This window comes from Microtus oregoni, unplaced genomic scaffold, assembly GCF_018167655.1.
Source record: "Microtus oregoni isolate MIOR12 unplaced genomic scaffold, Mior012 000043F_ref0000047, whole genome shotgun sequence".
Lineage (NCBI taxonomy): Eukaryota > Metazoa > Chordata > Mammalia > Rodentia > Cricetidae > Microtus > Microtus oregoni.
In genome coordinates this window covers 4,541,152-4,567,425 of record NW_024543210.1, presented here as the reverse complement: position 1 = coordinate 4,567,425, position 26,274 = coordinate 4,541,152, and the positions used below count along the sequence as shown (strand labels likewise).

Genomic DNA, 26,274 nt, shown 5'->3' with positions numbered 1-26,274 from the left:
ACACAGACACATAAGAACACACAGAACATGAAAGTAAGGGGCTAGCTGGGAAGAGGGAGGAAGAGTGGAGAAACTGATAGAGGGGAATATGTTTATTGAAATACATTATGTGTATGTATGAAAATGTCATGTGAAACCTATTATGTATTTACTTCTCTTTTTCTTTGCCCAATAGTGGAAAGCACTATCTGAACAAAGAAAATAGAAGCTAATTTATGACAAAATTTCAACTTTTATGAGCAACAGTCATAGACTCATTCACAAGTCATTTGACCTCAAAGAAAGAATTTGAGCAAGGCTGTACAAAAAGAAATAAAATGAACTATTGAGTAAATGGTGTTGGTTTACAGACATGACATGGATGTTTCATGTACAGTTAGATTTTTTTCACCCTGAAAAAACTCCAAACCTAATATATGTATTAATTTCAGAGGTCTAAATATCTCTCTTACAGTCCAGATGTTAGGATCTAAAAAGGATCTCCACTTCCTACAACTAAAAGAAACCTTCCACTTTCTCCTGTCTAGCTCTAATAGTCTCAATTCTTAACAAAGCCCCCAATTCCCATTTTAATTAACTACAAAATAACTAGACATCAGAACTAACCTAAAAGCACAGTCTGCCAGGTACAGTGGTGTGCCCACTGTAATCCCAACCCTGGGGAGGCTGAGACAAAAGGATGGCTGACGGGTCAAGACAAGCCTACACTATGTAACAAAACTGTTGCAAACAGCAAAAATACAAAAACAAAAAACCCTGGAAATTTCACAAAGCAGACAAACTACATGGCTGTGAAGAGGATAGCAAGAGTCTAGGCCTGAGCCAACCCAAAGGTACCAGAGGTAAGAGTATGGTACAGTCAGACTGTACGGTTGTTTTGAGACAAGGTCTAGTAACCCAGGCTAGTCTCTAACTCTCAGTGATCCTCCTGTCTCAGCTTCCTGAGCACTGGAATTACAACCGTGAGTCATAGTGCTTGTCTGCAAACATATTTAACAGTTGGTTTGATTTTATTCAAAGGAAGCTGAGGGCTGGGCACATTCCTTTAGAATCTTAGCTCTTGGAGGCAGAGAATTGCTCAGAGTTTTAGGTCAGCCTGGTCTATATAGCATGTTCTAGGACAGCCAGAGGTAATAAAGATCCTGCTAAAAAAAAAAAAAAAAAGTAAAGAGGGCAGGCAGGCATCCAGGCTGGAGTTGTAGCTGTGTGGTAAAATGCTTGCCTACTATACATGACTCACACGAGCAGTTTCTCGCTGAACACAGCATGGATAAGAGGGATCAGGTTCCCTTAACTGACATTTCTTTCTGCCTACTCTTACCCTCCACGCATACACATGCCTTAAACGCATTTAAGGTAAGGTTCAGACAAATGGGAAATAACAGCAATTTCAGAGACATCAAAAGGAGTTCTCAGCTAACAGGCCACAACTCTGTTCTGCTGCTGTCCTGGCCAAGTGGCCAAAGAAAACACTCTTTACACGCTGTCACATTTCTCAACCGTTAACAAGCTCTGATTTCTAGGACACTAGGAAGTTCCTTCAGTCTTGTTCCTTCTGTGCTTGTTCTGGTCTACCTCCCCAGCAAATGGAGATCTGGAGCAAGCTGGAACTGTTGAAGGACTACGAAAAGGCCAAGACCATCACACAGAACTCCAGTCTCTGCTTCTACCTCACTATGGAAGAATCCAAAAGTGAAATAATCACTCCAGGCACTACACTGTAGACAGGTCAGCCAAAGTCCCTGCTCATACAGGTGGGAGGAAATCAGCATGCAATTGCTGGTGTAAGAAATACCTTTTTAAATGCATGTCAATAACCATTTGTCTTCATGCCAAGATAAAGAACTCTGAGGTAGGACGTGGTGGCACAAATGTGTAACTTCAAACTTGGGAATCAGGCAGAAAACTGCAAGATTTCTAGACATACTGGGAGCTATTCAGTTCAGAAAAGAACTTCAGGTATACCTGTAGCAAAGACTGGCCTTAAGCTTCTGTCCAATGTCCGTTCCCCCTGATTATAAGAATGCACAAGTAAATCTTGTTTCGACTTTATGTTCAAAATTATAACATGTTGGCGATGGTGGCAAACACCTTTAAGCCCAGTAATTGGGAGGCAGAAGCAGGCGATTCTCTGTGAGTTCCCGTTGGCCTACAGAGTGAGCTCTACGAGAACCAGAGCTACACAGAAAAACCCTGTCTCGAAAAAAAAACAAAATAACAAACAAAAGTATAAGATGTGTAACTGTTTAAACAAGTTTGATCAAAAATGTATGTAATGTACTCTCTGGTCTCTACACTCCAGTAGGTAAGAGTAAACCAGAATGTCCAAAAGATGAAGTAGGTCGTTAAACGTAGAAACAAGTGTAAACTACACACTTCCCCAAATTTTCGTTGATTCTCTTGAAAAAGCAAGCCATCCTGTGTTGCCTGAAAGGATGCGCCGAAACACTTAGGTACAATGTATCTTAAGCAATTCATCTTGATCTGCACCAGGGAAATACAAGCCGTCAAAGCTATAAAGGGGATCGCACAAAAGAAAGCGGCACAATTTTCAAGGAGGCAAATGCAAAGACTTGTGGGCAAAAGGAATATTTATGAGAGCGATGAATAGGCGAAGCCTGTGTCAAGATATCCTAAGGTAGGTATCAGGAGAATTTTAGAACGCTACAATAGTGGAGTCCACTGCTGGAGCAGCCGAGACCCTCAGTTCCAACAGGCACCCAACGGCTCGCTCTCCGGTTTCCGCGGGTCATAAAAGAATAACGGACATACTTCCAACGGTGAACCCTAGGCTGCGCGCGCCGCTTCCGCCTGCCGCGGTCGCCCCAGCGCGCACCGGCACGAGAGCCGCAGAGTTCCGGGCTGGCACCCGCGGCGGGATTTGCCCTCGGTCCTTCACTCCCGAGCCACCAATCAAGCCCAGGAGTCAAGGACAAACGCAAAACAACAACAACAACAAAAAACACAAGCACAGGCGTTTCTCGTCAGAGCAGACTTTATTGCGGCGACGCGGCCGCTGTTCGCACGCTCCGCCGGCAACACAGCAGCCCAAGGCGCGCGCCCCCCCTCAGCCCAGCTCTAGTTACCGTGCGCCGGGGTCACGCGGACCGTTCGCCGGCTCCTGAGGCGGAAGGCGCAGTGTCGACGGCCCACTCTCGAAGGTGGCCCCGGCCCCAAGCGGCAGTTTTGTCACTGTTGCAACGCGGAAGGCGGGGTCCGCGCGACGCGGAGCGCCGTAAGGCGACGGCGGCGCGGAGCTGACGTCACGCGCCGGGGGCCAGCCAGCGCGCGTGAAGGCCACCACGCCCCCTACCCCAGCGGCCCCCAATCGGGAGGAGCCCGGGTGAGTAGGCGGGGCCTAGAGGACCAGTGGGCCAGCGCGATTGGTGGGGAGGGAGGAGCCAGGGCCAGGAACAGCGAGTGGGATCGAGGCGGGGCGGGCCGCGGTCCTCGCGGAAGTCTCGCGAGGCCGAGCCTGAGCAGAGTGTGGCGGCGGCGGCGAGATCTGGGCTCGGGTTGAGGAGTTGGTATTTGTGTGGAAGGAGGCGGAGGCGCAAGAGGAAGGGGGCAGCGTAACGCCGGCCCGGAGGGCGGGAGGAGGCGCGGCCAGGGCGGGCAGCCGAGGCTAGGCAAGCCAGGCGGGGAGCAGGACCAGCAGCGGCCGAGCGAGCGCGGGGCGCACCGAGCTAGGGAGGCGGGGAAGCCCCGCGGCCGCCGCGCCCGCCCCTTCCCCCGCCGCCCGCCCCCTCCCCCCCCCCGCCCGCTCGCCGCCTTCCTCCCTCTGCCTTCCTTCCCCACGGCCGGCCGCCTCCTCGCCCGCCCTCCCGCAGCCCAGGAGCCGAGGCCGCCGCGGCCGTGGCGGCGGAGCCCTCAGCCATGGCCTCGGGCGACACCCTCTACATTGCCACGGACGGCTCGGAGATGCCCGCCGAGATCGTGGAACTGCACGAGATCGAGGTGGAGACCATCCCGGTGGAGACCATAGAGACCACGGTGGTGGGCGAGGAGGAGGAGGACGATGAAGACGACGAGGACGGCGGCGGCGGCGACCACGGCGGCGGGGGCGGCCACGGGCACGCCGGCCACCACCACCACCACCACCACCACCACCACCCGCCGATGATCGCGCTGCAGCCGCTGGTCACCGACGACCCGAGCCAGGTGCACCACCACCAGGAGGTGATCCTGGTGCAGACGCGCGAGGAGGTGGTGGGTGGCGACGACTCGGACGGGCTGCGCGCCGAGGACGGGTTCGAGGACCAGATCCTCATCCCGGTGCCCGCGCCGGCCGGCGGCGACGACGACTACATCGAGCAGACGCTGGTCACCGTGGCGGCGGCCGGCAAGAGCGGCGGGTCCTCGTCGGGCGGCGGCCGCGTCAAGAAGGGCGGCGGCAAGAAGAGTGGCAAGAAGAGTTACCTGGGCAGCGGGGCCGGCGCGGCGGGCGGCGGCGGCGCCGACCCGGGCAATAAGAAGTGGGAGCAGAAGCAGGTGCAGATCAAAACCCTGGAGGGCGAGTTCTCCGTCACCATGTGGTCTTCAGGTGAGTGCCAGCGGCGGGCCGCTGCTCGGGATGTTTTTGTTTTGAAGGGAAGCCATGTTTTATGTGTGTGATGGGCGCCGCCATCTTCTCCGCCCGGGCAAGTATGGCGGCCCCAAAAGATGGCGGGGGCGGCGGGCCGCGAAGATGGCGGCGCGGGGGAGGGGCGGCGCCCGGCTAGGCCGCAATGGCGTAGTTTGAGCGAGCGGAAGCGGGCTGTGGCGGCGGGCGCAGAGGGAGGGGCCGGCGCTCCTCCACGCCCGTGCCAACGGACGTGCGGCGGGCCGGTTGAGGGCGCCGCCCCGCGCCGGGCCACCCGCCGGGCGTTGACAGGGCCGCGGCGCGGGCCGGACGTGCGCCGTTCCCCCGCCGTCCCCTTGGGGGTGGCGCGGCCCCGCCCCGCTCCCGTGGACGCGAAGCGTCTCCTCGAAGCCCTTCGCCGAGCGGGCTGCGCAGAGGCCGCCGCTGCTGGCCCGCGGTCACGCTGGCCGGGGCGGTCGCCGCTGCGGGGCGGGACTTGGGTGGCACGTAGGGCTCGCGTGTGCGGGTTCGGCGGCGGTTGGAGCCTGTCACCCGCGCTGCCAGCGCGCTCCCTCGCCTGCTCGACCCGGAACGGGAGTTCGGGAAGGAAGGGCCGAGCATTCACTGGTCTCTTGAGTCTTGACGAGTTGTGGGTTTTGTTTTTTAAGTGTTGGGCCCTATGCGGATAGGCTGGGCTGGTTTGCACAGCTGTGAATATTTGCCATCAACTAATAAAAGTCGGAGTTTCCCACATCTGTAGCCTTTTTACTTTATAAACAAGCGGTCTTTGTTTTCCTCATGAAAAGAATTATAAAAAGTGGTTAATTCTACTATGTTAAACAGCTTTTAGCGAAAGTCAGGAAGACCCTGTAGGGCCCCAAGTAGCCTATATTGAAAGAGAAATCCTTTCTGTTTAGAGCTCCGGAAGAGCTGTTGACTATTCGTTTTATCCAATACTACGTCAACATTCATTGTTGGGGTACTACCTAGACAGAATAATCACACCCTAGCTAGTTCACGTAGCCCTTGTGATGATAAAATTTGAGTTTGAAAGCCTTTACGTTTTACTGAATTCTCATATTTGGGCAGAGTCTCAATATGATGTGATTTATTTATTAAACTGTTAAAATTCAGAGTAATTCGTGAAATACATGAAGGTTCCTAACGGAAAAGCTGGTCTAGTAGTGTCAAGATGACAGGAAGCTTGATGGGTCTGTGGTTCAGAGAGGAGGAGGGAGAGAGAGCTCTACGGAAATATAGTAGGAAGTGTTCAGGACGCTGTTCTGCACTGAATGAATCTCTGGGTAGAATCTGCTGAGCAGTTTGAGTTTTTATCAGGAGCTGTATATTTACATAAAAGGAAATTAGCCACTACCTAATAGTTAATCAAACGCTGCCTACCACACGTTTTGGTAGGTAACAAATAGTTTGTATACTGATGTGTTTAAACTTTAGAAACTTTTCCCCCTTTTAGTAGAAATGGAATAACAACAAAAAAAGCAGGTTTAGGGCTTTAGATGAATTTACCAAATTTGGGGTGCCAAGTACGTTAACCATACAAAACTTAGGTTATAAAACAGCTTTTACTTGTTTGGCATTTGATCTTACCAAAGTGATAACTTGCTTTTCTAGACAGGGGGGGAAAAACTTGATAGTGTGTGTGATATTGATTTATGAAGCAGTGTGTATTGAGACAGCCAGTTTGGGGAGAAAGTGAGGGACCTGGCTAATGTGGGTTAATTTACAATTAAGTCAGCATTTAGTCATTACTTCCCTTGTGTTACTGGCTGTACAAGGGCACATAGAATAGCTCGGGGGTATTTTAATGTCTGTTTCTTTAAAACCTTAATTGGTGTGTTACTGAGTAGTTTGCAAAAACAGTGGTTATAAATATTTGATGACAATAGCAAGGGATGGCCTATTTCCTCTGAATGTCTTGGTGGTAAATGGTCCTTCTTCCATGCCTTTGTGGCTTGCAGTTATTACCAAAAAGGAGCTAAGTGGTGTGTGGTCAACTATGCATGTCCCAAGTTCAGATTCTGAAAATAATTTAATCTTCAGAACTGAATTAAGGCCATGCAATAAGCGAAGAAGTGCAAGGAGATTAGCTAAATTAAGTCTGTCATGTATGTGATGTTGCTGTAGTAGGAATGGTTCTCATTTGATTCTAGGCATGAGTTGCCACTCCACGTTGTATAGTTTATTGAATTAATGCTTTAGGTGAGCTAAACTAGGAAGCCACAGATTTACATAAGCACCAAGCTTCATTACCTGTAGCCCTTGTAAAAATAGTTATACATGTGGTTAGTCTTACTATTTTTTGAGACAAGGTTTCTCTGTGTTTTTCCCTGACTGTCTTGGAACTAGCGCTTTAGACCAGACTGGCCTTGAACTCAGATCCTCCTGCCTCTGCGTCCCAAGTGCTGAGATTGAAGGCTGGATCCACCACACCGAGCAAGAATGGGGATAGTTGGCGCACGCCTTTAACCAAAAGCTCCAGAGAAACCCTGTCTCGAAAATCAAAAAAAAAAAAAAAAAGATTAGGGATAGTCTTAATACACTAGAAATTTTTTTGTGCCTCTTGGAGGTTTTGGTTTGGTTTAAATACATGTTAGTAGGAATTTGTGGAAGCCAGATATTTGGGTTTTGTAGGTCTCTGTTGTTACCTCTTTGAACTTTAGAGTGACAGCATTGTTTGTGGAGGTCATGTTTTGAATGAAACAGTAGCAAAGCACTGTAACTCTTACTGGTAGAGGGCATAGAGGACTGCCCCTTTCCTTCACCTCTCACAGTTCAATACTTTGTCTATCTCCCAGTAGTACCTCAGTGATGTTGAGTGACAAAACTTTTCCTGGGAAGATGCAACACACGGGGCTGCTCACCCTAGATAGGGAACCCACACAGATCAGTGTGCATATCACCGGAAAGTCTAACTTGGGGAACTAGTGTTATTGGAGTATTTATAGAAGCAGAAATGACTCAAAAGACAGTTGTATCACTAAAGCCCACCCCAGCATGGGTGACAGTTCACAGACTGGGAACCTGAACCACACAACACAGCCTGCAGGTAGCTCAACAGCTTAGGGAGTGTCCTTTCCAAGTGCCTTGGTCCAAACCCCTTGCAGGCAGATGATCTACTGTGAGAGTCTTTTGCAGCTCAACTGCATTTTTTTCTGAGGGGACTCAGCTTTTATTGTTTGCTCTGGCCAGGAGGGGACTAGGAATTCTGCTTAGTTTCGGGGACTTCCTGAATCTTTTGAGTTTGTAGTCCTGTTTTAAGGAGCTTTTTGGAGGATGGAATGTTTCAGTCTCTAAGAAATTGTTACACAACAAATGATTGTCACTTTTTGATGCTTTTTATTGTTCGTTTGTTTGTTTGTTTTGAGACTTGATATAGCCCTGGTTATCTGGAACTCACTATGTAAACCAGGCTAACCTCAGACTCAGAGAAATTAAAGATATGTGCCACCATGATCTGCCACTTGTTTTGTTTTGAGGCGAGGGTCCAACATTTTGGCCAAAATTGGGGTGGTAATCATCATCACAGACCTGTGAGCAGTCACTCCCCTCTACCCCTCTTCCCACTAGTCTTTCTGTCTCTGAGTTTGCCTGTCCCAGATACTTTATACTGCTAGAATCAGACAATATTTGCCTTTTTGTGTCTAGATTAGCATGTATTTGTGCATCAAATTAAAGCTTCCTAAACATTTTTAATACTTTGTCTGTTTTGAAATATTTGTAGTTTTCAGATTGGCATTTAGTTGTTTTTTCCTTTATTATTGACAGAGCTGGTTTTGTTGTTTGTTTTTGGAAATAGTCGTCAGATCCATACAGGAATGACTTATTTTTATATAACTAATAATAAAGGAAATCACTTAGCAAAAGCATCCGACTTCAAGAGAAATCTACATGACTTTAACTGTCTTCTGTTAAACCAACTATGGAAGGGCTTTGTGCTCAATTGAGTGAAAGTATGTGACCCTGGAATACAACCAATAAATAACAAGTTGAAATAAAACCAGATGTGTGTTACACTTTTTTGTTGTTCTATACATTCAGAAAAACTCGGGGCTTCTCAGTAATGGCCATTTGCCATTCCTTTGTGGTAATGTTACCATGTTATAAAGAGACCATAATCATGAATTTCCACAGAACAAAGTCCCCAAAACTCTCCAAAGCAATCCTGTCAACTATATGCCCTACATAAGGCAATCTCAGCCTAAGACCCAGTTCTGATCTAGTGACTGGGGGAGTCCCAGCCTGCTAAAAAAAAAAAAAAAAAAGCCTGTGAACTTTGACTCTTCATTGCAGGTTATTAACCTTTTCTTCAGCTGCCCCTGATAACTGTTCTCTTCTGCCAACAGGAGCAGAAAAGTCCCTTTCAAGAACAGTCCCATCTCCTATTCTATCTAGTGCCAGAGCGTTTTAAGCTTTTGAAAGAATAGATATTAAAAACAAGCTGGGGTTGTAGATGGTCAGTGGATAAGAGCCCCGGTCACTTTTCAGAAGGACCAGGTTTGAATACCAGCACCATGTGGTGACTCACAACTGTCTGTATCTCCATTTTGGTGCTCATAACATACATGCATGCAAAACATTTAAAACACGTTTTAAAAAGAGGACACAGACCTACACTGGACCTAAGGGTGGTTACACCCAAGGCATTTCTGCTTGTTTTGAAGTTGGAATTGTAAGAAATGGTAGGGAGATCCTAGGTGTTACTTGACTGGTTTATTGGTGTGTATTTATGTGTGGTCTCTGAACATGAGGTGGGTCATTTCCTCATTTGAAGTAACTTGTTAGTGAGGCCCATTATGGCTTTTTGTGGTGTAGGGCTCTAGGCAGAGTCTTGCACACACTAGGCAAGCACTTTCCCACTGAGCTATAGCTCAGTCCTATGATTAATTTTCATTAACAGCCCAGTGGTTTCAGGGAACCTTACTAGTAACCACATCATACTTGCCCTCTAGGGAGCACTGACCAAGGCTTTTGACCTTGTCTTTTTGTTTGTTTGTTTTTTCTTTTCTTGAAACACGATCCTTCAGTGTAGCCCAACCTGCCTTAAAGTTCATGGCAATCCTTCTGATTTAGTTTCCTGAGTCCTGGAATTATAAATGTGCACTAACACACACAGAGCTTAATTTTTTAAGATTATTTTGTTCCTTTACCAAGGATTAAATGAAAGGCTTCGTGCATGTTAAATGAACACAGTTACCACTTAGTCACACCCTACCTGGTCTCTATTTTCAATCTTTAATGCAAAGAAGTTGTACTTCTTTACAAATGACCAAGTGTTTACTAGGAAGCCATATATACTTAGTGTCTTCTGTTTCATTGCTGGGGAAGAACCCAAGTCCCACTCAATAGGCAAGAGCTCTCTCTACTGAGCCACACTCCTGCCCTCAAAGGTAAGATGACCATCCTGTTACTTCAACTTTATTTCTGTTTTTTGTTTTGAGACAGGGTTTCTCTGTAGCCTCGACTGTCCTGGAACTCACTCTGTAGACCTTCTGGTCTCAAATTCACGAGATCCACCTGCCTCTGCTTCCCTTGTGCTGGGATTAAGTACCACTGCCTGGCATTACACAGTGGTTTCTAGAGTGGTTAAAGATAATTCTTGTGCTAACCGTTCATGAATAGTGAACACGACTGTGTGGATTTGGATGGTGTCAGGGCTGAGACGATGGCTCTTTGATGAAAGTGAAACCAGAATGGCCAGAGATGGGAGGCATGGGGGCTCAATCCAGACAGAAAGTACATGAGTAGGTAAATGTGTAAACTAGGAAAATAGAAGCAGAATCATTGGAGTCAGCTCTTTAACAAGCTTTTTTTCTGGCAATCAAGATGAAAAAGGAAATTTACACTCTCCTTACTTGATACCAAGATAAAAAAAAAAAAAGGTAGGCCTTTGGGTGTAACTAGAGCACTTATAGGCTCATAGCAGGAGGAGGATTACATGTATGTATACATGCCACAGTGCATATGGAGTTCAGAAGACAATGTTCAGAAGTTGGTTCTCTTTCTGTCAGTTGGGTTCCAAGGATACAACTCAGATCACTGGACTTGGGAAATAAATGCCTTTAACACTGAGTCATCTTCCCCCCCCCCCCCCCCCAGTAACCTGTGTTTTTAAGAAGGAAGAAAAATTGGCTCTTTTGAGAAACTCACACTCAAGTGCTTTCATGTTATCCTTTTCTTGCTTTCCTCCTTAAATTTCATATTTAAATCTAACTTAACGAACCCCAATTTTGTTTCCAAAAAAGAAAGGAAGTATGAGTAGAGAAGATGGTACACAAAATGATAAAAAGAAAAGTATTTTTTCCATCAACCTGGTTTCACAATGATTTTTGGATCTGCCAGAGGTGTCTAAAAAGTATAAAACTTGAAATATTACCTAGTTGGAATTTCCTATTTGGTTTTTTGTTTGTTTGTTTGTTTGTTTTTTTCAAGATGAGGTTTCTCCATATGGCCCTAGCTGTTCTGGAACTCACTTTGCAGACTGGGTAGCCTCAAATGCAGAGATCCTCCTGTCTCGGCCTCCGGAGCGCTGGAAACAAAGGTGTGAGCCACCATGCCATGTTCTTCCTTTTTTGTTGTTGTTGTTTTTCGAGACAGGGTTTCTCTGTGTAACAGTCCTGGCTATTCTGAACTTGCTTTGTAGACCAGGTTGCACACAGAAATCCACCTGCCTCTGCCTCCCAAGTGCTGGGATTAAAGATGGGCATAGTAGCACACGCCTTTAATCCCAGTGCTTGGAAGGTAGAGGCAGGTGGATCTTAGTGAGTTCAAGGTCGGCCTTGCTTGGCCTTTGCAACAGGGCACTCTTGCCACGGCACTCCTTTTTCGTCAGTGTTTTATATTCTCAGACTTTTCCTAGTAGGCCCTGGTTTATCTTATCAAATCTTGATTCCATGTTGTTCAGAGATAGACCCTGTCTAAAAAATAACAACAAAAAAATGTTTGTATAGTCAGCTCCATTACATTTCAGATAAAAAGTTGGCATTTTAACATGCCACCAGTCTTGTAAAGTAGGTTGTATTCTTGTTATTTAGTGAGGAAACAAAAACAAAGCTATGAGTGGTGGCTGGAGATGTAAGAACCAAAAGCCTTGGAGGAAAGAGATTTCATTCTAGGTGTTGAAGGCAGGCAAGGAAAGGTGTGTTTATTAAATGCCTTTTATCAGGCACCAAAAGCAAGCTGTGAGAAAACCTGTTTGATTTATACACATTGGGTAGAGGAGACTTATTTTGAGTGCTAGACCTGGAGTGTTCTCAGCTCTTTCTTATAACTTCCTTGATTAGGTCTTAGTGACTAGAGGTTGTTTTCAACTACTTTACTTATAATCAAACTGGAAGTGATCATTGCTAAGGGAACTGAACTACCAGGAAATGGACCAGGACGGACTGACTAGTCTGTATACCTTCCTGACTTTCAGGTCATACTATGTGCAGAAAGAGAACGTTGAATGTAGATGAGTAGCTCAGTCTCTGCTCACTTAACAGACATTGCTGGCTAGACGTGGTTTCTTCAAGACTGCATCCTGGGCTGCCTAGCTCTGCTCTGGTAGTTCTGGGTCATCTGCATTCGGCCATAATGTTTTGGTGGAAATACAGGGCAGTTTTAGCTTGGTTTTCAACAGGGCATTCTTGTCGCTGCACTCCTTTCAGTCACTTTCTTTTTTTTTTTTTTTTTTTTTTTTTTTTTAAATTTATTTATTTATTAAGGATTTCTGCCTCGTCCCCACAACCGCTTGGGTTTCAGTCACTTTCTTATGTTCTCAGCCTTTTCCAAATAGGCCTTGGTTTACCTTGTCAAATCAGGTTCCATGCTAACCTTCCCTTCAAAGGCTACTCTAGCAATGAATCTCTTACAGGTGTGTCCAACCTGAAGTCCATGGGCCATAGAGTATATATATATCTATGAACATGACCTAACACATTTGTACATGACAGTGGCCAAAGATTGGACATGTCCCCTGAGTCTGGTGCACTATCTTAGACTAGCATTAGATAATTTGCTTCCTGAACATAGTTTGCCTTGACACTTGTGTACAGTATCACCTTTTGTAGTTCGGAGAAATCAATAGTGTATTTGACATTCAAAGTGAATCAGCTCACATTCTCCTGTACAGAATAATTTTCAGTATTATAAGATTAAAAGAAAATAATAATAGCCAGTGCAGAAGGTTGTATGTGCTGTGTGCATACCCGTAACCAACACTGACACTCACCGTAAGGAGATGGGGCTGAGGAACATGAGAACAGGCCAGCCTGGACCACATAAGATGCTAACTAACATCAAAACCAAAATGGGGCTAGAGAGATGGTAGTTCAGTGGCTAAGAGTTCTTACTGCTTTTGCAGAGGGCCCAAGTTTGCTGACACTGCAGAAGTGTGGGCATATGGTGATGACTAAATTGATGGTGCAGCCCTGCCATACGCTTCCACTTGTTGTGTCTCACCCTCTTCTTAAGTGTTTGATCTCCTCTGCAAGGAGAATTAGAGGGTGGCTCTGGGACCCTTCTATTTTCAGTGGGTGTGTTCAATATGTGTATGGCTATAAATGAAGTCTGTATGCCAATAAATGACACCATTCTTCAACTAGATTCCTTTGTATTCCCTGTACTTGCTTTCTAATAGCCTACATAGGCATGGCAAAGCAAAGAGAAGCTAGATTTTGTTGTTATTGTTCATCATCTCTTCCACACTTGGCTTTCTGAGCAAGTGACACCACCATCTTCCAAGAAAAGTGATCTAGTTTGTTACCAAGCTATGGTTTAGTCTTTCAAAAGAAATCTTTACCATGTTTTAAGGACCTCCTAGAAATGTATTCATTTGGTACCAAATCACATTTCTCAAAAATTAGTGATTTTCCTACTCAGAAAAGAAATATCTTAATCCCCTTTTCTCTAAGTAAAATGTCATCTGTATGTCAAGTTTATGAAGGGCCAGGTAATAACACTGGGTTTTGTGGGTTTGTGTTTTTTATTTATTGAAGCCAATCAGATCCCCATGTTTTTGCATCAGGAAAGCAGCCATCTGTGGCCTGTAAAGAAGTGGAAAGGATTGTATAAACAAACAACTTTGTTTATAAAGTAGGGGTACTTTTTGATTTATGTGTAGGTGTGTGCGTGTGTCAGCTGAGTCAGGATGAGGAGGGCATCTGATCTCCAGGAACTGGAGTTAACAGGTAATTTGTGAGCTATTGGGAATGGGAACTCAAGTCCAGGCCCTCTGCAAGAGCAGTACACATTCTTAACCCCACTGGGTCATCTCATGTTTTCGTTTTGAGACAGGGTCTCACTATGTAGATTAGACTGACCTCATTCAGTTTACCTTACCTCTTCCATGCTGGGATTAAAGGCATGTATCATTCCACCTAGTCCTACCTTGATTTTGACAGCCTTGGACTGGGGCTTGGATCCTCAGAGTAGTAGGCTACACTGGTGTTTAGTGAGCCCTAGGGATCTGCGTGTAGAGATCTGCATGTTTTCTGCCTCCCCAGAGCTCGGATTCTACATGCTACTTTGCTGGGGTTTTTTTTTTGTTGTTGTTGTTGTTTTACACAAGTGCTGGAGAGTGAAGAGTGAACTCAGGCTTGTGGAACACTTGATTGTCTCCCTGACCCCTCTTTTTTGGGTTTTTGTACTTTTGAGTGTAGTAAGAGCTGATCCTTTAAAAAAAAATGTTTTCTGAGTTGGAGATGTGGCTCCATAAGAGTGTTTCATCATTTAACTTCCTTGTGTATTCCCTGAGGGTAGACTATTGTCTCTGGCAACTTTGCCAGGGACAGGCATCAAGGCCCTGGCTCATATATGTGGAACTATACAGGGGTTGGTTTAGGTTGGGAGTTCTTTGTGCTGTGGATTTGACACTCATCATATATTCCCAGGCTGGCCTAAAACTTTCTTTGAATTTGGAGGATGACCTTGAACCCCCTCCCCCCAATTCTGGTTTATAAGCCTGTGCCCTTAAGCACAAGTTATGTGGTACTGGACATTGATTGCTTAGCGAGCACTTTACCAACTGATCTACATCCATAGAACCCTTTGTTTTAATCTTTGTATCAGAAATGTGTCTAAACTGACCCAGCAGGGGGGTGATCACTACAACTTCAAGGCCAGCTTGGGATGACTAGTAGTAAGACTGGGAGCTGGGGAAAGTAGAACACTAGCTTCCCTGCCTGCCATCCTGTTTCTGTACAGTTAGGTGTGGTGTGGTGGTGGATCTCGGTGAGAGACTGACCTTGCTGAGGACAGAAAACTAGAAATGAAGTGAAAATATCTGACTGAGGAGTCTCAGCTCTGTAACTGCTAATGAGTCACACCGCCTAGACTGTTTTAATTGACCCTTCATCCATCCGTAGATGTTTATCTTTATTAATACATAGATGAATTAGTGTGTTCATTCTAGTTCCTAAGAAGACACTTGGGCTAAACGGTTCAGCACACAGGTCTCAGGGTTAGGCTTGAGTTTATACCCGACAAATAAAAATGTTTCATTTATATTCTGTCCTTTTCTTTTAAAAAGAAAGAAAAAGGAGGGGCAGTGAGACCCATTGATCTTCCGGGTAAACTGCACAAAGCCTGATGACCTGAGTGCTGGATTAAAGGTGTGCACCACCAATGCCTGCCTGGCTTTTTTTTTTTTTTTCCAAGACAGGGTTTCTGTCCTAGAACTCACTCTGTAGACCTTGAATTAGAGATCTGCCCTCCTCTGTCTCCCTAGTGCTGGGATTAAAGGCGTGCGCCACCACCGCCTAGCAAATAGGATGTTCTTTAAACAAAATAAAACATGTTTTTATAAAAACAATTGTGGAAGGTTAGAGAGGTGATTAATTTTTGTGTCTCCTTGCTGGGAGTGATTGAACTTGTAATGATTACTGGACTCTAAGAGTGTTCTTTTCTTCTTTCCTGTACTAGTTTGTGAAATAGGTAAAAAGGCAAAACTGAAACATGGGAGAAGCCAGTTAGACAAGAAAGGTAAACCTAGAGAGAGTGTAACAGTACACTAATGGAGAGCTCACTATTCCTGGTAGGCCAACTCAGAACTCCAGTGTGAAGAAGGTCTGTGGGACTTGACATGAAGGTTTGGGTGACCCAGGAGAAGAATCAGGAGTTCAAAATTTGGAGAACACAGAATGAGTGGTTGAGAAATTGAGGCAGTAGCTATAGTTATTTTAAGATTCCATTGAAAGCTATTTTTATATTCAGTGTATTTTTCTAGTTAAGATGATCAATCTCATGTGTTTCAGATGAAAAAAAAGATATTGACCATGAAACGGTGGTTGAAGAGCAGATCATTGGCGAGAACTCACCTCCTGATTATTCTGAATATATGACAGGCAAGAAACTCCCTCCTGGAGGGATACCTGGCATTGACCTCTCAGACCCTAAGCAACTGGCAGAATTTGCTAGGTAAGTTACAAGAACTTTACTTTTTTTCTGTTATAGGAAGTGTGTGAATCTTGCCAGCTGTATTCTTTGTTTCCAAGTGACAGTGATGGTTTGTATTCTTTCTAGAGGGACACTTCTGAAAACAAAACAGCCACTCTTGATTTTGATAATAGCTGATGCTGTTAATGTGTGAAGGGCAGCATTCTAGAGCTTTGCAGACTATGAGATGAGGCAAATATTCTTTGGTTCCACAACTGGTGTTGCTGTGAAGTTAAGGAAGTTGCACATGATTTGTTTTGAGGTGGGTGTGCACATCACCTCTGTGCTTCTTTGTTAGTTCAAGCGTGTTACAGTGTGTCCAGATTTATCCTGGATGCTTTGATCACAGCAGAGATTTCACCAGTTCATAGATACGATGAATATAACTCCTGGTGTTATCTTAATTTAAGTTGGAACTTATAGCTGCCCCGGCTGAGCAGTCAAGATCTGTACTCACTGATATTTGTTTGTTTGCCTGAAATAGGATGGGTTCCTGCAGAAGTCTCTGGTATTTATATTAGTTAGTTTTTAGTGTTGTAGGCAGTTTTATGAGGACAAATGCTATGACTGAGTTTAATATTGTGCTCCTAAAGAAGTTAACCAGATCTTTCTTGATGCTTAGAATTGAGTGAGGACATAAAAATGGAGTGGGGTTAGAGACATTATGGAAGTTCTAAAAAGGGAAGTTTGGGGAAATCCTTATGTTTAGAGAGTAAAAGGAAGTAGTGAGAGTAGAAGAGAATCATTTGAAATGGATGTGTGCAGCAGCGTGACTGCCAATGAATAGCCTTGTAGAAGACCAGGGGAGGGAGGAATCCCATCTCCACGACACATTGCAGCACTGCTTCAGCATCAGGAAAGAGGATTGAGGAAAGAATTTGAAGAGAGAGAAGCTATAGGTTGTGAGCAGTACAAATTAGGCACAGGTGACTCTTGGTATTGCTTTGATCCCTTTCCCCCACAATATCTCAAAGCACCAAAGATAAAGGGCCTAAAGCTTAGGGAGAAGATCACTTACAGAGAATGATGTCATGAATGCCATGGCCATGGTAGGTGATGAGAAGACAGTACTTGGTGTTTTAAGAGGAACACTCCCTGTTAAAAGTCTTTATTTAGCCCTTTTGCGTGCTTGGCAATGCTGCTGAACTACAGCCAAACCCTCAGCAGTCTTTCTTTTACAGTCAGCTCTTAGGACTTTGGTTCTGTATTAGAATTGGGTGTTACCTTGCTCACTTTGCTAGTATGAAAAAAAATTAAAGAAAAAAAAGTTTGGCACCAAGGTGGACTAAGGATTGGACTCAGTTCCATTTTAGATTACATCCCTTAAAAATCATGTTAACCTACATGGACTTATTCGACAGTGGTGGTAGAGAGAAATATCTGAACCTACGTGCCCTGTTATTTTCAGGTCTCCGCATTGTAAGACTTTATTGTCATCATGGAATAGGGTCTTCTGGAGGCCTTTAGCTGGGACTCTGACAATAGAATACCAAGTTTCCCTGTTGGTGGCCACATCATATGATCTCTGCCAGTTACGACGAAACTTGTTCTTCTGGTCTTCTTCTGGCCCTCTGTGCTATGATGGGGGAGCTACATTGCTCTTAGCTTATGGCTGCAAGTTCCTGTTTCTCTCTTTTCCATCCTGTGGCAGAGTGGGTATGCTGTTCTGGACGTGGAGCTGATCAAAGAATGTCTCAGACCTGCTACACTCCACCTAGACAATAGACAGACAGATGGAAGTTTAAAAAATTACAGTGAATTTATTCGAGTCCTGTCTTTAAAGCTGAGGGGTGGGATCGCTCAGTTTTTAAAAGAAATGCTTGGCCTTGCATGACGGAAACTCTAGATTTACCATGTAAGTCTGTAAGTTGACTACTGTGTATCTGTTATCCAGTGCTAAGGAGAAGCTGCATAGTGAATTTGAAGCTAGTCCTGGGATACAACATGAAATGCTGTCTTTTAAAGGGGGCGAGGTGCTGGGCAGTGGTGGCACGCATCTTTAATCCCAGCACTTGCGGGCAGAGGCAGGCGGATCTCTCTGATTTCAAAGCCAACCTGGTCTACAAAGTGATTTCATGAGAGCCTAGGGCTGCACATAGTGAATCCCTGCCCTCCCTCTCCCCTGCCAAAAAAAAGTTTAGTCTTGATTTTGAGGTGGTGCCATGTGGGGGGTGTCTATACTTCACTGAGTTGCCTATTTAAGCCGGGGCCTGGTGAAGAAAGTTGTTTCCTAATTAAGTAGGCAGTTCTTTTTGTATATTTTCTTAGAGGTGCTGGCACTGAAATCCTGTAGTCTAAGGTAGATGTGGTGTGTGCACTCCTTTAATTCCAGCACTTGAAAAGTAGAGGCAGGAGGATTGCAAATTCAAGGCCACGCTGTGCTTCCTAATGAGATCCTGGTGCTTGCAGAATATAGCTGCATGGCAGCAGAGGCTGTTTTAGCAGCTTAAGTCCTGCCTGCTGGCTTTAGACTAGTTTGTTGTGCATCAACTTAGTTGGGACTTTGGTTTAAACAGTGCTCTGTTAAAATTGTGTCTGGGAAATTGCTGTAGGGGTGAGCTGTGGAGTCCCATTTTTCGTGGTGGTGCTCCTTCCATGTGTGACAGGATGGTGTACTGTCCAGTCCACCAGCCATGCTGCCCTCTAGTTTATTAGAGTAGAAAACTCCTAATGGTGCCTTTCTGTTTGTGCTGTTTTGTTTCTGTCTCTTGGTCTTTTGATTGAAAGATAGTTCAGAATATCAGAACCTTAGGGATTGTTGAGCAAAAGTGAAATGGTAATTTTAAAGAGTGAAATCATTTTTGCTGGGTGCGGCAGCGGGTGTTTATAGATCTACCATGCAGGAGGCTGAGGCGAAAGGTTGACTGACTTAAGACCAGTCTGGACTATATGATTGAGAACCCTGTCTCCAAAGCCAAAGGAACAAAAGAATGAACTTATTTCTAGCCACATGACCAGTGATAGTAGTGACTCTCACTACCCAGGTGTCTAGTGTGTTGTCTTTGATGCCTTGCAGCTCTGATGTAGGGAGCATTGTGCCTGCTTACAGAGTAAGAAATTGAGGCCGAGAAGTTGAGTGATTTGTTCAAGGTCATGAAGCTAGTAGAAGCCAACTCCAAGTCACATCCATTCTGTCGTCGTCCTCATCATGTCTGGTTCTGTAAAGTATCCCAGTCAGTGATAGAAAACACATCGAGGTGCTGGGTTGGGGTGGGAGTGGCCGTCATTCTTCACTTGCACAGCAGAGCTTCTCTGAGGAAAGACCCTCTCTGTTGCTATGGATGGTTAAGTCCTTCATTGATTCTGAGTCTTGGGTTCGTCCAAATGCATTGTAAATTCTCATTCTAAAATTAATACTGAATGTTAGCACACATTTTTTGAAAATGATATTTTAAAGGGAAAAAAATAACGCCACTGGGAATGGTAACACATCTGTGACCAACACTTAACACGTGGAAATAGGAAGGTCACAAGTTCAAGGCCAGTCCTGTGTTACACAGCAGGTTCAAGACCAGTCTGGGATGTATCCGAGAGCCCGTTTCTAAACACCTCATTAAGAATGGAAAGAAAGTCAGGAGGCAGAGGCAGGCTGATCTAACCTCTAGGTGGCGCAGTAGCACCGGGCTACCCTACTCTGAACTGAACCCCAAACTTGAAGATTTACTGGCATTTAAAGCAACAGAGACTGGTGAAGATTACACGATGTAATCCTAGCACTTAAGTGAAGACAGGCATTTGAGACCAGCAAAGACTAGTTAGGAGTAGGCACTTAAGTAATGGCTTGTTAACTGGCATACTGGTAATCTACTTAAAGTTTGTCTGCAGGGTTGGAATTGGGAAGAATATTCTGAGATTGATCATTAGGCACTGTAGAAGCTTCCTCTTTTTCTAGGCATGGAAGGTTTGGGCCAGGTTGCAGGGTTTGACAGTGTAGGGAGGGCCAGTTACCCTCTCCCCAGGTTTGAGTAGAAAGAGTAACCTGAGCCTCTGTTACTGTTCCAAGTCACTTTGGTTGGTACACTGTTGTTAGTGTTAAGATACCATTGGCTTAGTTAATGTTTAGATATCAACTTTCATGGAAGAGTATGATGTGGCAGAGCTAGGGATTAAAAGCTCTGTTTTTAAATTTTAAATCTTTTATAGTTTTCTATGAATTCATTTTTTGTCCCTTGATCATACATAGACTTGTAGGGAATGTTTGGAGAGAAAGTTTTCATGAAAACCAAGGCTGCTTGAGGAAGTTGCAGATGGGCAGGTTCTTCGTTGGCAAGCTGTGTAGATAGTAGCCTCACCTGGGGTTCTCCCAGCTAGCTGTCTTACTACCAAAGTTCTTTTCTCATGGAGAGCTCCCAAACCACAGCCAGCAATGTAAAAATAAGATAGCTGTGGTGACAAAACCCTGTCTCAAAAACAAAGTAAAATTAAAAATTCTGTAAAAACTGTCATCTCCTATTACTACCAAAATGAATACTTTAGAAGCAGTGTAAGTGGCAGTTCCTCACCAGGCACTGGTGGTGCACATGCCTTTAATCCCAGCGTGCAGAAAGCAGAGGCAGGTGGATCTCTATAAATTCAAAGCCAGCCTGGTCTAGAGTGAGGTCCAGGACAGCCAGGACTATTACAAAGAAAAACCCCATCTTGAAACCCTACTCCTTCCTCAAAAAAGCAGCTGATGATTTAGGGTAACTTGCCATGACCCCACCCTGACTAAGTGATAAGTCTGAAGTTGTCGGGGTTGTCAATCTGTGTGGGGTTTTTATTTATTTATTTTTGCTAACGGGGTTAGGTGGGAAGAGCAGATGTTGGAGCTGATGGTACCATTCTAAGCCGCACCACCTTCTCAAGAGGCAGCGATGCAGCCTTTTGGAGTACCAGCACTTACCTAGGATGTCGGAAGAGCACCTTTTGCTCTTCTGGCTCAGCAGATTAGGCAGTTTGGTCCTTTCCCTTTGTGGAAGGGGAGTACCATGAGCTTAGTGTTGGTGCTACAAGGAGCAGTCTCGGGACTATTTGATTTATGCTTGTCTAGTGTGACCCACTCCTACAAATCTGTCTCTCTCTCTCTCTTTCTCTTTCTCTTTTTTTTCTATAAGAATGAAGCCAAGGAAAATTAAAGAAGATGATGCTCCAAGAACAATAGCTTGCCCTCATAAAGTAAGTAATGCGAGGGGAGTGTTGGTTAGTTGCTGCTTAGGCTTCAGACAGTTTGTAAGGAATATGTACTTTGATTTTCACTTTTGTAACTAAAACAGAGCGAGGAATTAGAATTTTTGGTTTATAAACACAAGACAGTTAATTTTGTTTTGTTTAGTAAAGGACACTTAAATATGTTAAGTGGGGCTGCTGTAGGGCCAGTGCTCTTATTCTGTATATTGACTGTGCTGTGTTAGGTCTGTTTGTTTTGGATCATTAACAAGTCTGTCTTAAGACACTGGGTTGTTTTCACCCATAAATCTTCACAAGACTCTACGCTCATGACTGAAACTTGAAGATTATGTTGAATGTTGCTAGAATAGACCAAATAAAAACTTGGTAATTTCTTTCAGTTTTCTTTTTACTTTTACTTTGTTAATTGTGCTACTAGGAAGGTGCATAACCGTTTTCAAACGCAGCTCTGGTCTTTAAAGTAAAAGGGGGGGGGGGTGACTGAAAAGCAGTTTGAGGTGTTTGGGGGTGGTGGTCAGTTTTCAAATTTGATTGGGTTTAAACGGGGAAAAAGATATAAATGCTTAGAAACTAAGGGGAAGAAACCATTAATGGAATAAAGAATTTGCCAAATCAGCAGTTGAAGAAGAATAAGTATGTTTTGATAGATGACTACTTAAAAGTCTCTGTACTCCTTGTAAATGCTTGTAGTATGGAGGTTTAGGGTGCATGGTGGCTTTTATCTGTCAAAATTAAGACGCATTTGAAAACTGTTATGCCATAAGTGCCGGGATCTCTTTGCTTCTCTGTATAAATGGGAGCTGAAGCTAGAGGTCAAGGTGGAAAACTGGCTTTCCCCTCCCTTTTGCCTGTGAAGCTGTCTAGTGGTGACCTGTGCTGTCCTTCTGTCATGCTGTCTCACCATTTCCCCACTCACTCCATCATGGGCAACAACTGCAGAAGAAATTGTTGAGGACATGCTGCTCTCGGGCACCACACATCCATCTGCCTCCCCCGCACTGGTATCGCTTTGCCTGCCTCTTCTTTTCCCAGTGTCTCACCAAATAAATTTCTTCTGTAGTTGCCATTCCTTGGAGACCCTCTTGCTTCTTTCTCTGTCAAGAAGGGGAAAGAGGCAAAGAGAGAAGAGGGAACAGTAGGCGATGGAGAATGACAGCCCATTGTTGCAGCACAGAATACGGGGCCCACCAAAGGTAGTGGTGGACTACCGTCATTTTAACTCCGTTTATTTCTCAGTGCTTCTGTTACTTCATCTGGGGACTGTAGTTGGGTGAGGCGGCTGTGGTATAGCTGGAAGCCAGGGTGCTGGGTTCTACTCCCAGCTTGGCTGGCTTCTGCTAATAGTGTGACCTTGGGCAAGTCTACGTCAATACATCTCTAAGCCTCAGTTTCCTCATCTGTAAAGCACGGGTTTGCCATAAATAATAAGGCCTTTTTCTCAGCTGTCTGATTTTTTTTCTTTTACTTTTTATTTATTTATTTATTTATTTTTGTCTTAAATAGCCTCAAATAGCTTAATGTTCTGTAATGCTAAGTAAAGTTAAAGGGGGGCTGGGGAGGTTGTTTGCTGTAAAAACATCAGTAAAAGCTGTTGAGTGGTTGAGTCCTTTCTCACAGTTTGCAGTGTGAACCACTAAGCTTCTTTCTCTGTTTTAAGGGCTGCACAAAGATGTTCAGGGATAACTCTGCTATGAGAAAGCATCTGCACACCCACGGTCCCAGAGTCCACGTCTGTGCAGAATGTGGCAAAGCATTCGTTGAGAGCTCAAAGCTAAAACGACACCAGCTGGTTCATACTGGAGAGAAGCCCTTTCAGGTAGAGCCAGTTCCTGTTCCCCAAACTACAGGTCAGGGTACTGGGCAGGGTGGTGATGTTATGTAGGTGGGGGTTGGTGGACTCTTATTCCCATTCCTGGTATGGCTACTTGAAGGTCTGCCTGAGTTCCTGGTGACTGTGTGTGACTGCGAGTGTTGGATACTGGGTGGTGCTGTCTGTTGAGAAAAACAGGATTATGTAAGAGTAACCCCATACTAAATTTCTAGTGTGTTCACAGAGATTCAAAGGTCCCATGTTTTGGAAGTGAATAGTATGTTGAATTACTGATGGAGTGCTTATGAGGTGCTGTGGCTACGTGTGCCTCAGGTGACACTCAGTGCTGCTTATAGAAGTGAATGGGTCTGTAACACAATTCTTTGTGACAGTTGGCATCATTAAATGTCTTAATCATTTGTATTCTACTTTCTGGGGTGTCTTCGGACATACTAGAACTTTAAACTGGCACTTAGCACAACAAGAGCTAGCCATGGGCTTGTAGTGTCAGAGATCCCTCCCTGTCTGTCAGTTCTAGAATATTCCCAGAAGGTTCTCCAGGGGAGGAAGGAGACCAGCTCAGTAAAATAATAGGTGGGTCCATCCAAGCAATGTACTATTGACCCCTAGGGTCTGGTCCCAGTTGCCAAGTGGGTTGATGTCTGATTTTTCCTTGACAGTGCACATTCGAAGGCTGTGGGAAGCGCTTTTCACTGGACTTCAATTTGCGCACGCACGTGCGAATCCATACCGGAGACAGGCCCTATGTGTGCCCCTTCGACGGTTGTAATAAGAAGTTTGCTCAGTCAACTAACCTGAAATCTCACATCTTAACACATGCTAAAGCCAAAAACAACCAGTGAAAAGAAGAGAGAAGACCTTCTCAAACATGGGAAGCATCTTCGGGAGTGTGATTGGGAATAAATATGCCTCTCCTTTGTATATTATTTCTAGGAAGAATTTTAAAAATGAATCCTACACACCTAAGGGACATGTTTTGATAAAGTAGTAAAATTTAAAAAAATACTTTAATAAGATGACATTGCTAAGATGCTCTATCTTGCTCTGTAATCTCGTTTCAAAAACAAGGTGTTTTTGTAAAGTGTGGTCCCAACAGGAGGACAGTTCATGAACTTCGCATCAAAAGACAATTCTTTATACAACAGTGCTAAAAATGGGACTTCTTTTCACATTCTTATAAATATGAAGCTCACCTGTTGCTTACAATTTTTTTAATTTTGTATTTTCCAAGTGTGCATATTGTACACTTTTTGGGGATATGCTTAGTAATGCTGTGTGATTTTTCTGGAGGTTGATAACTTTGCTTGCGGTAGATTTTCTTTAAAAGAATGGGCAGTTACATGCATACTTCAAAAGTATTTTCCTGTACAAAAAAAGTTATATAGGTTTTGTTTGCTATCTTAATTTTGGTTGTATTCTTTGATGTTAACACATTTTGTATAATTGTATCGTATAGCTGTATTGAATCATGTAGTATCAAATATTAGATGTGATTTAATAGTGTTAATCAATTTAAACCCATTTTAGTCACTTTTTTTTTTCCAAAAAATACTGCCAGATGCTGATGTTCAGTGTAATTTCTTTGCCTGTTCAGTTACAGAAAGTGGTGCTCAGTTGTAGAATGTATTGTACCTTTTAACACCTGATGTGTACATCCCGTGTAACAGAAAGGGCAACAATAAAATAGCGATCCTAAAGAAAGATTATGGCAGAAAGAGATCTGTAAGCACAGCCTTATTTTCTTCTGTTGTCCAGAATACTTATAATTCTTGAGCCTCCCAGAAATTGGAAGCTAAATAAAGCAACTCGAGTTTCCTTTATTTTGCACTCAGTGACAGTGACTGTGATGAGATCCGTGCATAGACAATATTTCCTACATGCCCTGAATTCCGGAAGAGTAGGCAGTAGGCACCCCAAGCTAAGGAACTACCTCAGAGTACACCAGATGGCCCATGTCCGACAAGATTGCCCTTGATATCCTGGTGCGTGTGGGAGTGATATATTTGCATGGGGCCTGATGCTTTCTGAATGGGAGGCACCAACTGGCAATGAGTGCACCAGGGAGCATGGGCCTCCTCATCACTCAGGCTGCCTTCAAGGGCAGTGGCTCCTTGGCTTGTCCAATAGGAAATCCAGTGCAGTCCTTATTAGATGCTAGCAGATGTAGCAATTGAGTGCCAGTAGCAGTTTGATGCTTGTAAACACACTAAGGGCAGAGCGGCAAGGCGATTAGATTATTGTTGTAGAAAGTTGTACTCAGTGAGTACTTGACTTGTCATGTTGTGACCTCTTCGATGTATGACTATAATTTTTGAATTTTACTTAGTCAAATACCAGACTTGTTAAATATTTTATAAACTGCCGTGATACATCAAAATCTCATTTATTCAAAATGCAAACCTAACTGTCTGTCTTTCTGTGCTGAATGCTTAACTATAAGGTAAATGACAAAAACCAATACCAGATTTAGTCACAAAGAGGCCGGGAGACCAACCGGTCGAACACTTAGCTCGATTTCTTATGGCCTCACCAGGAGGATTGGTGACCTAGAAACAGTGACCCTGTGGCTCTGTGGAATTTTGAAGTGCCTTCTGAACTATAAATGAAAATCGTAACTTGGGACACTTGTTTTTATTCGTCCAGAATCTGTTATCCAATGAGTAGTTGACGGGACTGAGCTCATCAGCAGACCCAGCTGTGCTTGGATGGCAGGCTTTGCTGTGCCTGGCAGTCAGGAGAGAGGTAAGCCTAAGGAGGGGCCCCTTCCAAGCCAAGTGCCCCGTGTGATTCTCTGCCGGGCCTGGGCAGAGCTTCGCCAGTGCTTTTGTGAGCACCCAGGTCTTTGCTCCCTCCCATCAGGTTGAGCTTTCCCAGTTGCCCTGCAGTAGGAGTCCAGAGCCACATTGCCCTCCCTCACCCAATGTTGTGCCACCCTTGAGCCTGGCCCTGGCACTTCCTTAAGACCCTTGCCCAAGGCTTCACAGCAGAGCAAACCTGTGCTGTGGCAAGGCCTTCCAGCCACCCTGAGAGTCAGGCCTTTGTGTGGAGTGAGGCCTCATCTTCTGTGCCTTGATACCTTGGGAGATGCCCTCGTCCATCTCTTCTGTCCCTTTTTGTCTGAGTGGAACAGTCATCGTCTTCACCCTTCCTGTGTTAGCGTTGTCTTCTCAGTGTGCAGTTAAATTCTGTTAGGAGTTCATTTGGGGTTCAAAGACAGCTTGGTATGCAGGTCCTTGCTGACTACAGTTTGGGCTTAGGCCAACAGCATAGGGAACTAACATGA

General features: G+C 44.6%; 1 protein-coding gene across 1 annotated transcript; it reads left to right on the top strand.

Annotated features, from left to right (window-relative positions):
* The first annotated feature begins 3,415 nt into the window (after nucleotides 1-3,415).
* Nucleotides 3,416-24,811, top strand: Yy1 (YY1 transcription factor). The gene is made up of 5 exons (XM_041633069.1): nucleotides 3,416-4,543; nucleotides 15,814-15,976; nucleotides 21,088-21,148; nucleotides 22,818-22,976; nucleotides 23,651-24,811. Exons 1-5 carry the CDS (start codon nucleotides 3,877-3,879, stop codon nucleotides 23,831-23,833), a joined length of 1,233 nt encoding a protein of 410 aa, XP_041489003.1. The 5' UTR covers nucleotides 3,416-3,876; the 3' UTR covers nucleotides 23,834-24,811.
* The last annotated feature ends 1,463 nt before the right edge of the window (nucleotides 24,812-26,274 follow it).